General features: G+C 41.3%; 1 protein-coding gene across 1 annotated transcript in view; it reads right to left on the bottom strand.

Moving 5' to 3' along the window:
• Nucleotides 1–351: 351 nt before the first annotated feature.
• The window catches only part of PAPOLA (poly(A) polymerase alpha), a 43,196-nt gene continuing 28,959 nt past the window's right edge, over nt 352–14,588 (bottom strand). Inside the window, exons 16-22 of the mRNA XM_077323622.1 lie at nt 12,250–12,371; nt 11,464–11,606; nt 9,909–10,009; nt 7,958–8,157; nt 5,314–5,376; nt 3,854–3,928; nt 352–2,644 (exon numbers count right to left, since the gene is read on the bottom strand). Coding sequence (XP_077179737.1) covers nt 2,549–2,644; nt 3,854–3,928; nt 5,314–5,376; nt 7,958–8,157; nt 9,909–10,009; nt 11,464–11,606; nt 12,250–12,371 — 800 coding nt within the window. The 3' untranslated portion in view covers nt 352–2,548. The remainder of the gene's footprint in view (nt 2,645–3,853; nt 3,929–5,313; nt 5,377–7,957; nt 8,158–9,908; nt 10,010–11,463; nt 11,607–12,249; nt 12,372–14,588) is intronic.

Here is a 14,588-nt window from a genome sequence, read left to right as displayed (position 1 = left end):
GGGTTCACATTATTTTCCTCACCTTCCACTGCTCAAGGAGAAGCCAGACACAACGATGGCCCACTTTGCTTTGATCATGAAACTTAAGGCAGCATAAACAGGACAACATCATCCCATCCAAGCATTGATCAGACGCAGGCGGATGCTGCAATCCAGCAACTGAACAGAGTGGATCAGGAAATAAGTGTTGCACCTCTTTCTTTTACAACTCATTGTCAAGTAATACTTTAATGCGGAATATTCTTTGATGTAGTTAGCCCCACTAGGGACAAAAAAAAAAAAATAAGAAAGTTGATTTGACCATTTTTGAGGCACTGCTATTTTAAATGCTTAAAGGAAGCCACGCAACTGTGGGATTGTGCTGTTTTTTTATTGTTTTCCATGGAGAAATACATCATCTGTTTACAAAATAGCTCTTGAAAAATACAAGGAGTACAGATACTACAAAACAAAGCAACTCCAGTCATGAGACACCTACGTACATCATGCGAAAGCAACAGTCTGATCTCCAGGTTATGTAAACTAGAATTAAAAAGTCACTATACAGAAAAAGATTCCAAGTTTCCAGCTTGGCAAAACTTGGGTTTGCAAGATACATGAAACGTTTTTAATAAAATGGGCGGTGGGGGTGGGAGAGAAGAGGATTTTCCTGATGTGTAAACAAAACAAGACTAAATTTTGTGCCTGGCAAGTTCGATCTAAAAGTCCATAGCTACACAAAATACACAGACAGCTTGTACACTTCAATTGTTAGTTAAACCTTTTGGACTGGGTGGTGGGTGAGAGCAGCGGGGAGATGCGAGGTGCTAGGGCCATGTTCAGGGGACGGGTGGGCGGAAGGTTTGACCACAGTCTAGGGCCAGGGTGAGAATTTTGTATACTAGACATCTTAGACGAGAGGGCAGAAAATAAAATCTGGGTTACTGCACAGCTGGGGAGGTAGGGAAGAAGATACAATTTCTGACTTTGGAAAATTAACTTAGAGGGAAGGGAGGGGGAAGAGCGAGTAATTTTACTTTAACATGGAAATGCACATGTAGGAGGATGGAGCACAATGCAGGGGAAGGAAGTTATTAAACATGCTGATCAGAAAATATGGGAAGGGCAATTTACCTATCCCAGTTAATTTTTGATTGAATCCAAGTTAACATGTAGTTTATTATCCGCATCTGGTATCACTGGCATTCCTCACGTTCTGCCGCTGAGTCATGAAAAGATTTTAATTTCTTTAACACAAAACTTGCCGCTAATAATTTTAATAGCTCTACAGAACAAAACGAAGACACTGGGAGGTAAGGAGAGCTTATCATATCCTTCAAGTGCCTGCTAGAATGTGATTTTTTTTAAAAAAAATTAAACACTCAGAATGTAAAACTACTTTCAGATGAGCTACCTTAAAAAAAAAACCTGTTAAAATCTGGGGGGAGAGATCTGCCTTCATGTTTAAAATCTGAGATGTTTATTAATGCAGACAGGACTTTTTATGGAGTGTACAAAACTCTTATATTTTAGTGACGGAAGGCCATCAAGACAGGTGTTCCGCTTCTCCACAGGCACACTTTATTCACTCAGTTTCAGTTATGGGGGGAGAAAAGTGGCATTTGTCAGAGGGCCACAAAGTTACAGGGCTTTTGTAACCATCGCAATGAGTTAAAAAAAAAACCCAGCATTCAACTGACATTAGTCCAATTTTGCGCATACAAACTGGGGGCGGGGGGGGGGACTAAATTAGATGCAGAAGTTTTTCCCCCTCCAAGAAATATGGTGGCAGAAACAGGAAAAGAACTAAGAGGAGTTTCCGATTTGCTCAAAGGAACAAAAGTTTATTTTGCCTTTTGATAGCTGATTTGTATACACCATAAAATAATCCGATAAATAAAAAATAGACTGCTTCTTAATCATGCCCTATCCAGTTCCCAATATGTGTGTTCTCAAAACTTCACAACCTCAAGGTTTGACATTTTTATTTTAAAGGTTTACTGCTGCTTAATGGTAACTGAGCAAGATATAGTGCACACCTTTTTTTTCTTCTTAACCTTCAGTACACAATATATCTGGCCACTCTCTAATTGGAAGGTCACCAATATTGAAGAATCTCTTCAATAAAAATAAAATCTATCAAGCCGAAGCGCTAAAATTAGTCATATCCCAATAAAAAAGGTACATAAAAGTGCATTTAAGGGATTCTTTTGCCAGTTTTATCTCCATTTTGTTTTGTTTCTCCTTTCCAAACGATGCATCAACATAAACCCAATTCAGTTAAGTCTAATATGGCTAGAAAGAGTATTCCCATTCCTTTTTGTAAAGGCAGTAATCCTTGGAAGTATTTTATGCAGCTGTTTCTATCACATTAACAATACTCCTGGCTTCACGTATTTAACCTGGACGTCCAGGTCAAGTGATTAGAGCCCAGCAAGGGAAGTGCACAAAATATACCTAAATCCATCTGTGTTCACATTCTTGTCTTGCCCCCTCTGTTCTCCATTTCAGCGTTAGAAGACAACGGGTTGAATTGGCAGATACTGTTTATGGACCCCTGAGGTTGGTTTTACCGATTCAATCTTAGTTTTATTGAATTTTTGATAACCGGAATAGGATTTGCAGGGAGAGCAGGGATATCTGAAAGGTCTGTACTGGGCATTTTCTGAGAGAGAAAGGAAAGAAGGGTTAGGCTCACTAAACAACAAGTCAATTAGGACCAGGCAAGACAATACTAAGAAACCTTCACATTTCTTATTCAATCGTTCTCCTGCTACAAGTCACAGAATAGCCCATGCCTCTTTACTAGTGTGTGTGTGCGTGGGGGGGGGGGGGAATAATGTTTACAAAAACGTCCTGTACTCCTCAGCCAGTGGGAATATATTACATTTAAAGGCATCTCTTGCTACCTGTTTGTGGTTCACTTGGACCTGGCTGACTATAAGGTAAAGTATGCCCTCGAGTCAGAGCTCTGACGGTTTTCAAGGCAAGAGTTCAGCAGTGGTGGCCTTCCTCTGCACAGCTGCCCATCTTCCTTCAGGGTCTTCTATCCAAGCACTTCTCAGTTTTGGTGAGATCAGGCTAGGCTGGGCTATTAAAGGCTCAGGACAGTTTACATAAAACTTCATGGTCATATATTGAAATATATGAAATATGTTGTGGGGTCACGCCTTCCCTCCCACCTCATCTGGTGCCTCTTCTGTTCCCAAGGCATCTTAGCTGTTCGCATGTTCATTGTTTGAACAGGGCACACATACGTACATGCTAGCCAACTCATGCGGATCCCCAATGGTGAAGTACACAACCCATAATTTCACAGCTGGTGGAATGACTGGCCCAAGATCTGGATAGCCTGAGCTAGCCAGACCTCATCAAATCTTGGAAGTTAAGCAGGGTCAATTCTTAGTTAGTACCTAGATCACTAAGGAAGTTGAGGATGGTTCTACAAAGTGACAACTGACTCTGGGGAAAGAATCAGTAGTTCAGGCCAGCATAGGTTAGGCTGGGCAGGCCCTGTTTCATGTTAGACCCATGACTGGGAGGTAAAGTGGCGATGTAGCTCCATGGCTCCAGAAATCCTGGCATGGAGACACAGGTTCTGCCAATTGGCATCCAACTAGTACAGTCATCCATAGGGTGGGTGGGGTGTGGCCACCCCACCGCTATGCTAGGATAACCCAGTCAAACTGGAGAAGCCAATGTACATGCTAGGTGTGATGACATGGTTGCTTGAAATAGCGGCAGCGTAGGTCTGCTGATCAGACATGGGCCTTCGCATTACCACAGTAGTGCCTTGTGAGCTCTTATCCCTGCAGTTACTTTAAAGGTCTAACGAGGCTATTCATTACAACATCCCCAAGGGATTATCTCATACCTGAGGAGCTTGCAGAGAGACTGTTTGAAGAGATTCAGTTTGGGAAGCAGTATCCAATTCTGTATCAAGTAGTTCCTAAAAGGCAGAAACAAAAAAGAAAAGTAGTTGGCTATCTTCAACTGTACTGCAAGTCCTGTTGCATTAATAAACTATGTCACAGCATCCCCACATATGATAACTCCCTGCCAAACCAGCAGGGAGTTATCATGTGGCTGTGTGTGGATGCTGTGACACAGTTAATTAATGTAACAGGATTAACTTTTGTTTATATATTCCCACTGTTATGATGGTCAGTTCTTAGTCTGACAAAGAGTGCTTGCACTCGAAAGCTCACGCCTTGAATAAATCTTTGTTGGTCTTAAAGGTGCTACTGGACTCTGATTTTATTGTGCTACTTCAGACCAATACAGCTACTCATTTGAATCTGTACTGGAAGTATTTCCCAAGGAGCACCCCACGAGCCGCAAGGGAGTGGCGGGATATAAATCTAATAATAATAATAATAATAATAATAATAATAATAATAATAATAATAATAATAATAATAATAATGTTTTCCATAAGCTCCTTGCTGCTTACCACTGCCTGATCAATAGCATTTGCTTAGATATAAGCAGATATCTTCAACTATTATGTTGCACCATTTTCTACACACACACACACAGAGAAAAGGACTAGTATTTTGCTGGTTCTGTATCAGAAAATGTCTCTCTGCTGTATCTCCGCACATACATGCAAAATTCCTGAACTGTTCTCACCTAAATTTCAAAGTATTTCTTTGTTCAGTAAAGTACTTCATTTTCATGGGGGCAGGGATGAGAGGATAAATGGCTACTTCAGTTGTAAACCTGACAATAAATGCCAGTATAAGCGCACCCTTCGGCTAAACTTTTTTTAATCTACCCATACTAGAATTGTCCCTCAAAAGCCAAATGTTATTTCTTAATAGAACATTTCAGGGGGGCTTCACATATTATCTAGGGATCTATTCACACTGGCAGGATATAGAGGTTGACTATTGTGTACATGTAACAAGACACAACACAATTGCAGCCAAATGTTAACATCCACGAACCACAAGTTGTTTGTTTAATCCCCAAGATAGAAAAAAAAATAGTCATGCTTCTGACAGTGATCCTGCCATTGTTATTGCCTTATGAATGATGCTGCTGACAATCCATCAACACACTACGTGGCCATCCCTGAAAAGATAAAGGCCTTCAGTTCTCTCCTGAACTGGCAGAACTGTTTGTGGGCACTGGAGCCACCAGAGATGCTGCTTGTACATTAAAAAAAAATTGTCGCTTTCAGACAGATTCATAGAAGCAGCTTGAGGCCTCTCTTTTGCACTTAGTATGGGAAAGTGACATATTTGCTATGAGCATTAGACTCTTGTTAGGAGCAGAGTCATCAAGACATCGGCAAAAAGCGTAGAAGTACCAAGCACCTTAAAAATTTACCTTGGTTTCCATTTTGTCATGATCGCTCATTTCAACACAACTGGCATCATCGTTCACTTCATCCTGTTGCAAAACAAATACAGTGTTATCAGTGCCGTGGGGAGCCCAAGGTCACCCAGCTGGCTGCATGTGGGGGAGCGCAGAATCGAACCCGGCATGCCAGATTAGAAGTCCGCACTCCTAACCACTACACCAAACTGGCTCTCAGCACATGTTCAGTACAAGAAGGAAAGCATGACTAATAACAGGAACCCATATTCAGCGGGCTCAGATGCAGGCTGTTTATTTGTGGGTAGATGTGAATGTGTTGACATTCTCTTATTGTATGGTATAGTTATTTCAACATGAACCCTTAAGGTAAAAGCAAAACAAAATGGAAAAGGAAGGCAGATTCTGTTCCACTTTGGTAACAGGAACTGTGGAGTTATTACAACGGCAGTTTTTAAAAGTGGAATTACAGCTGCCCCCTCCCGCTGCAATATCAGGGTTCCCAGCAACATGACAATTTAGAAGACAACAGCTTTATCAGAAAACTGTTACCTTAATAAGGGCTTCAATTCTAGCCCCAATCTTCGTCTAAAAGTACTTGCTACAGTATTCTAGTTACCATTTGGTGTGTGCTTTGCTGGTAAAATCGCCCTCACCCTTCCTGCCTTGAACAACAACAAGGTCAGATGGTACCAGGTACTGACTTGGCCAACTGTCTGGCATACTTTGTAGTTTAGTAAGTCTGAGGACACAGACCGGATTCTTGAAAGTTTGAGGCCCACTACCTGCCTGTAGACATGAGCCTCTTGTGGCGCAGAGTGGTAAGGCAGCCGCCTGAAAGCTTTGCCCATGAGGCTGGGAGTTCGATCCCAGCAGCCGGCTCAAGGTTGACTCAGCCTTCCATCCTTCCGAGGTCGGTAAAATGAGTACCCAGCTTGCTGGGGGGTAAACGGTAATGACTGGGGAAGGCACTGGCAAACCACCCCGTATTGAGTCTGCCATGAAAACGCTGGAGGGCGTCACCCCAAGGGTCAGACATGACTCGGTGCTTGCACAGGGGATACCTTTACCTTTACCTTTACCTGCCTGTAGGACCCTCACTTAAATCTGCTGGCTGGGGGTGGTGAGGAGATAAGGATTTGAGAGGTAATTAATGGTTCCTTAAGAGAGGGGGAAGGTCACCTAAGCCTCAAAACCAGGTTGTGGTGCATCCATTAATAAAGAAGCCTACCTTGGACCCAGGAGATTTCAATAATTGTCAGCCAATCCTAAATGTTCTGTTCTTGATCAAGATAACTAAATGGGTGGTGGCTGGACAGCTTCAAAGATTTCCTGGATGAAGCTAATTGTTTAGATCACTTCCAAATTGGAGATGGACGGATGGAGTGAGATTCTGATTCTCCTGGACCTTAGTAGTTTTTGGCCATTTATTTATATTAAGGGATTTGTGTGCCGCCCCTCTCGGACATACCGTCTCGGGGGGGGGGGTGTTACAGAATCATGGTATCCTTTTGGACTGCGTATCTGGAATGGAATTACTACAATGTCCTGTACACAGGGCTGAATTTCGTAAGTGTTCAGACACTTTACTTGGTACAGAATGCTGCAGCCAGGATATTGATTGGAATGGAGAGTAGGGACTGTATCATTCCAGTCTTGGCCCATCCATACTGGCTCCCAGTTTGTTTCCAGGCATAATTCCAGGTGCTGGTCTTGACCTTCAAAGACTTATATGGTTTGAAACCAACCTATTTGAAGGACTACTTAATCCCTCATGAACCTGCCCAACCATTACAGTTATCTGGAGAGGCTTCGGGTGCCTCTAGCTTCTGAGGATGTGGCAACCTTTTCGGTCATGGCGCCAAAGTTCTGGTACTCTCTCTCTCCCTGTCTCACCATAAAATATTTTCCAGTTCCCTCCTGCTGCCATTTTCCAGGAACAAATGAAGATTTTGTTCATTTAGCAATCCTCAGTTATCTCTTCTTTTTGACCAATGTTTTAATCACTGTTTTAATGTGTGTGTTTTGGGGAAAAGGCTGGAAGTGATTTAATAGTTTTGATTTTAATCAAGAATGTTTTAAATTGTTAGCTACATCAGTGGCCTTTGTGAGGGCAACTGAACATAAATTTCATAAATTAACACAGTGTATACTCATGGGTGGGCAGAGGGGTGAGCACTTACAGCAAGCCTCAGAAAGAGATACTGCATGTTCGCTAGATCCTGCATACTGCAGGGGACTGGACTAGATGACCCGGGAGTTCCCTCTGTGATTCTATGACCCAACCTATGTACAGACAATGTGCAAGTACCTTGCAAATTCTGAAGTTTCTATTATCCCGTCCTCAATCCCAAAGACTTAGAAAACAACAACAGAAACCCGCCTCGGACAACAGGATTTGTACTTCTACAATCTCCATCAATAAAAGCTTCTGCTTGCAGAGGCTAATTTGTATGTTCCCTTCACTTCCTGAAATCGCCATTTAGCTTCTCATGGGACAAATGCAATGCCCGCTATTCGAGAACTTCGGTGACCTTCGAAATGGTCTGGCGGGAAGCCCATTAAAAAACCTTTCGTTGGCACCACTGAGGCATCAGTGTTATACAACTGGTACAACTTCTTGAGGATACAAAGACTCAGAATGAGGACAAAATACCTGTTCGCTTTTAATTTTTTTGGGAGACTCTTCTTTATGAGGAGACGATGTTCTCTTCAGGCTATTGGTTGCAGTGTTTCCCGAAGGTCTTGGTGCCTGGTTCGCAAGACGAGTTGAAGGAACTCTAGGGATGGTAGGCTTTGGTGGCGGAGAGATGGCTGGCTGTGTGGCAGTTTGAGGAATGCTTTCACTTGAAGTACCTAGAAATGCATTTGAACAATCAGATCACCCATCATTCTGCCTCCAGTCCCATAAACAGAGTTCTTGCTACTTTGTGCTAAGACAAACTGATATCCTGCACCTAAGGTCACCCAAATTCTGCCTTAAAGTTCTAAAATGGATAAATTAGGCAGACAGAACACAGCAAGCTCTTTGCACAATCTATGTCAGCTTTGACACTCAATGGGAGGAGTAAATACTTCAAAGGGTCAACAACTGAAAATTTATCTATTTGCATAATGAGCTGCTTGCCTACTGAATTATCAAGGGCTCAAAATCATATTTCCTACACTGAAATGTTCATATCAAGATGAGTTGCCAATATTGGTCTGTCCGAAGCAGCAGAAAAGAACAAGAGTCCAGTAGAACCTTAAAGATTACCCAAATTTGTGGCAGACTACAGCTTACTTCTTCAGAGGCACCTAGAATGTGAGTTCATCTGTCCTATACATTGGAGTGATTTCAGATGCTGAATGTCATTAGCAGGCAGGTGATAATAGATTATTGGATTAGGTGTGATATGCAGAGGGGTAGCAGGTGAGGAAAAATAAGCACTGGATATAAAACAGGAAATCTAGGTTTCAATTCAGTCCAGGTGGATGCATTATCATTAATTTCATTATCAGCTGCTATTTGGCAGATTCTTTGCTGTTAGTCTTGGTGTTAGTGGACTCTTGCTCTTTTCTACCACCAATATCAAGTAACTTAGGTAACTAGTATTTATGTAGCACTTACAAATACATTAGTACAATGGTCCTTATGACTGCACTGTTCTATCAATATTGCTGTCCCCAAGATGTGGATTGAGAAGGAAAGGGACTGAGGCTGAAAAATCAATCGTCCAAAATTATACAGGTAGGGTCTTAGATTTACGTTAAGCTCTAGCCTTAAGAACTTTTATAAAATGATGCAATGCTGGTATTTGTCACCCGAGAGGTTTTCCAAAATGTAGACCAATACTTCAAATGTATGTTGGAAATGTGAAAAAAAAAATGTTTTACCATTTATGGTGGAATTATAAGAAGGGAAAAATTTTGGACACAAATCTATGCATTAATCCAGAAAATTTTAAAGACTAATATATGGATGAAACCAGAAACTACCTTTTGGGACTATTAGGTAAAGAACTTTTAAAAAGACACGATAATGGAAAAACGGTTGATAAAAATGATGGAATTGGCAGAAATGACCAAACCCACTTTTTTAATTAGAAAAAAAGAAAACATTTGTATTTGTTGCAAACAAATTAAAATAAATAAAACAAATTAAAACAAATTAAAATAAATAATTTGATCTATATTAATTGTAGATAAAACCTTAAGCTTTTTCTTTTAAAAATGTAATTTCTTTCTTTTCTCTCTTTTCCCATTATTGTAGCTCTTACATTATGTTTTAAAACCTGTGATAATAAAAGTCATGTAAAAAACAAAATGGGACAGGTAAGTGGTCTTTTGTGCTCAGGGAATAAACTACGCTCAATTGAAGAAGCAACTTCTACAGTCACTTGCAATATTCACGCATCTTTACAAATTAATTTTCAACTATCCAAAGCCATTTGGCTAATTCTGCCAACACGTAACCAAAGGCCACATGTTGCAAACCATAGAGCAGTGCTTGCCCTTAATTAAGAACAAGGGTCAAGGGACAAAGAATGAAACATTCTATAAGAAGTATCTCCAGCAGAACAACTGTTTAGACGGGCGATAGTTGCAAAGCAATAAGGTTATCCTACCCCCTGAGCTTTCACTGGAATTTGTTTGTGGCACATTGACTTCAGAAGTCTGCACGCTGGTCACAGATGCTGCCGTCACAGCTGGAGCAGGACTGCTTCTGCTAAAGTGTTAAGAATAAAAAGTATATATATATATATATATAATACATATAAAATATGCATGAATAATAATGAACCTGCACAACTTGCAATCCACCAAACCAAACACTGTTTGATAGCTTTGTGTAGCACCCCCCCCCAATGTGATTAACCTCTCCTGGAATGGAAAAAGCAGGATGTTTTTCAAGAATCAAGCCCTATTTTATGTGCCATTATTATCTGAAAAAAGGTGAGGGGCCACAGGTCACAGATGTCATCTGTGGTGAAACCTTAATTACAGAAACCCTCACCACATGTATTTCACTAGTGTTCAGTGTGTGACACTTCTGATGCCTGCTGAAGGTATGTATGTCTTTAAGTAGTCTCTCCTGGGACTGGTGTTTGTTTTAATTCAATTTAAAATACACATGACTATTTTATGCTGCTGCTCAAAAATTATCGCAATTTTTAACTGCTTGTAAGCTGCTTTGCGTGTCTTTGATGATGAGAGCAGGGCAGAAATGATGTCTCTCAAAAGTCACTATGCAGAGCTGATGACCTGCATGTAGCTCCATGGGTGACAACTTACACAGAACTGGATGGGAAAGCCTACACACAGTAACGCTCATTCATCATAGTGCAAAAATTTGATTGAATACTGCCACAGGCAACAAAACATGCACAAAACAATGCAGGCCTTCAAGTTCACCAGAACTGTTCATTAGTCAGGATGGTATGAAAGGCAGAATTCTCAGCCCATGAGCTTAACATTGGACCACATGAAATGTGCACAGTCTTAATGAAGTGAGAAAAAAGCAAAGCTTCTTGGACCTACTTGAAATGAAATGGAAAATGAAAGTGGGGGATGCTTGAGAGTTTCTCACTGAAATGGACGTTGTGGAGTGATCCCCCCCCATTTTACTGAAACACAGATTCTTGTATTTTAGGTAAGATTTCAAGAGCTAATGACTTGGAACGGGACTCAGGAGTTCCTATTTAAGACTTCTGACATGGAAAGGAAAAGCAGCCCAATACACTTGGATGAAAGAAGATCGCAAGGCAATCCCCAGTCCAGCCAATCTGTTACGTAATGGTTATATGTTAAATAGTTAAATGGTTAACATTTTAAATCTTCTATCATATAGATGTAATTTACTGAGTCTGATTTTGGAATTGTATCCTATCTCATAGTATACTGGAGCATGGAAATTGATCTTGCACCTACTTACAGGGATGTAAGATAGACCAAGAACTCCATTAGAAGTTTTTATCTACTTTCATTACCTTTCTTTAATTAGCATTAAACAGGAAGGTGGTGGTAGTTCTATTCCAGACTAATTATGATCACCTCCATTAACCAAATTTAGCTCTTCAAATGACTCATCTCACCAAGGCCTAAGGCAGACGTGAGGAAAACTCCTCAGCTTCAACAACAAGCTCGATATGCAACAGGAAAGTTAACGATGGAGACGCTTACCCCTGAGAACTTCCAGAACTATTCAGTGGACTTGTCTTCATAGCATTTGTAGGAGAAGGCACAGACGTGCTGTTATCACTATCCATAGATAAATCTAGACTGCTGTCATTCAGCGCTGTCAGCCTGACCCCTTCTGTTGAATGCTGCAAGCAAAGAGAATCACAACAGCTATTCCTCACATTAAAGATTCAGAAGCAATGAAGGAGACACTGTACCTAATCCCGCCCCCCCCCCCTTGAACAAGAAGGCAACACTAGATAGATTCAGGTGGGTGGCCACGGTTTACTAGGATGTACCACTCACTGCACTGCAAGGAGAAGGGAACCTCTGATCTAGACTGTTACAAACACTGGGTGACACCACCCTTTATAACACTTTCTTCAAGCTGTTTCTCATGAGTATATAGAAGACTTGCTGAAGCAAGCCTGAGAACTGTGGTGTAACACTGAAATCACTTAACACGATGTTTAAAAACCAGCTTCTCCGCGAACAATGGAGGTTAACAATGTTCCTTTTAATCCTTATCAGCTTCCACAAAACAGTAAATCCCCCTTTAACAATTCCAAACGACTGCTAGTCCAAGAAAATCCTTTTTAAGAGCCATAGAGGAGGCACCTCCTTCCCTCCAATTCCTCAAGAGAATCTGGGCTTGCATGTCATCCTGATGAGCAAGAATACTTTGAGATATGCAAGTTGCTTTGTTTCTGGCTATTACCTAGAACTTTCCCCCCACTTTTCTTTTAGTGTGAGGCTTGCTGTATTTATCGAGTCAACTTGTCGCATTACCTTTTTCTTTTTCTGAAGGACGTGGCTAGGTAGCAGTTGGTGAAGTTGCTTTTTTTTAACGTGCATTGCGGCAATTTTCATATCCATCTCAAACATCTTGCTGTTTATTGCTTGCCTATAAACTACATAATTAGAAGAACATTAAGACATTTTACATTTGGGAGAAAGCCATTAGTTGCCCTGAAAGAAATTTGCATTCCTGAGTATGCTTGTTTGGAAGGAAAAAAATGCATTAAAAAAAAAAAAGAATCCCAAGAATTACACCACTTCCTAACACGCAATAAAAATGTATTACCCCTTTAAAAGTAAGGGAAGATGTTCTATTTTGCCTCAAGCACAATATTGTTCCTGATGTGCCAAAGAAGGAGGTATAGTATCTCCTTCTGACTACAGGCCAAAGGAAAGCTCCGTCAACTGGCCTTTCTAGCCAGTAGGTAAAAGAGGTTTTTCCTGGAGGTAAAGCAGAGCTCACTGGAAACGTGTGAAAAACTGGTCTTTTAACTAGGACTTTTTGAGCTGCCTCAAGCACAACTCCAGAGGGGTGGCATAGAAGTAACTTGAAAGCCAGCATGGTATAGTGGAGTCAGTCTTGGACAACCAAGGTTCAAATCCCTACTCTATGAAAACACAATATGGGGTGATCTTGGGCCAGCCAGCCTCTCTTTGTCAGGAATCGAGCTGAGCCCAGCCAGTAGAGTCCGTGATAAAGACACATCCGAGATCCAACAGGTGGTTGAAAATCCAAGGAAGAACTTTATTAAACAGAATCTACAGAATTGCTAGAACGAGCCCAGATCTCCTAAGCAAAGATCTTGACAATAACAAAGAACAATAGACACCTCAGAACAGATATAGGTTATTCTCGATAAGGGAGGGGGGAACAGGCATTTAGGTGGGAGAGTGGAGGGCACTAAAGGTGCCGGAGTTCACAGACTGCCAGATGGCCGGAGTCTAATCTCTACAGCTATATTTCTGTTGAATCTATGCTGTCTATGCAAGGTCGCGGGAAGAATTTGATAAAAGATCCTGGTTGAGAAAGCCTGATCTAAATAAAGTTTTAAAAGCTATCAAGTGTGTCTGAGAAATAAAAGGAAGGTCCTGATTGAGACCTCTTAGCTTCAGCCTCTCCAGCTACTTCACACACACCCTTCCCTGCCACAAGCAATCCCGTTGCTGCCCATGACTTCTGAAGCCTGGTTCTCAAAAGCAGCAGACCGCAAATCAGAACTATATCAAAGAAAGGCTTGGCAGGAAAAAGAAACTGCCTTGTAAAAATCCCAATTAAAAAAAAAAGAATGAAAAAAACAATATGGGAAAACAATTGCCTCTGCAGATTTAGCACCAGGGGATGGCGAACTTAAGAAGTTGCCGAGGGGTCATTATTTGACAGGATGCTGACAAAATAACAACCACTTTAGGATTAGGGAGAGCAAGGCAAACAAATTCCCAGATTGCTAGCAATTCTCCCGAGAGGATCTTCTGGCGGAGCATAAACCAGTTTAAGATACAGATTTTGGTGAAGTGACACATTTCCGTTATGCTCTCCACAGTAGCAATCACAAAGTGCATCCCTGAGGCTACAGAAGCTGGTCTGATGCAGATGACAACAGATTGCACATTTACCACCTGGGCTCGGATATTTGTTCGACCCCGAAACTCCATGGGTGGTCTCAGGCAAAAGTTACCTTACGCACACTGCCTTACAGTGTGGAAAAGGATACAAACAGTCCACAAAACAGCACTTTTTACTCCTCACGCTGCTCATTAGAAGTGTGTGGGGGGGGTTTGAAGGTAAATACAATTCTTATAAGGCCTTGGTAGTATTGCTGCTGCCTGCCTCTATGTCGGAGCCCTAGACTTCCTTGGAGGTTTCCCATCTAAATATCATTCAGGGCTAACCCTGTTTATCTGGTGAGATTGGGCTAGCCTGGATCATCCAGGCAGATTTAAAAGCTTAGCAATAAAGGGGCATTTTCTATTGCAAGAATACTGATTGTATATTGTGTTAATCTGTAGCAAGTCTCCATGTTCCCCGAAGTATCAGCAAATTTTGCCTTATCCTTGAAATGAAAAGAATACTAACGCCCAGCCGCTGCTCAAATTTCAAAGCCCGAAACATTTGTTATCTTTTGCAAAAGACAGGCAATTTCTAAGAAGCATGCCATAAAGCGGCAGCATTATCACAACAGTTCTATTAGGCAGATTTCTGGACAAAACAACACAGAACATCAGTAATGTCTGATGTGCTGGACCTTCAGGAGAAGGAGCCCCCCACAATTACATCACTCAAGCCATATTTTACCACCCTTGGAGTGGTTCAATTGCTGCATGAGAAAAGT

The sequence above is a fragment of the Paroedura picta genome, chromosome 2 (assembly GCF_049243985.1).
Source record: "Paroedura picta isolate Pp20150507F chromosome 2, Ppicta_v3.0, whole genome shotgun sequence".
Classification (NCBI taxonomy): Eukaryota; Metazoa; Chordata; class Lepidosauria; order Squamata; family Gekkonidae; genus Paroedura; species Paroedura picta.
The sequence above is the reverse complement of the archived record's forward strand: the minus strand, read 5'-3'. Positions and strand labels throughout refer to the sequence as shown.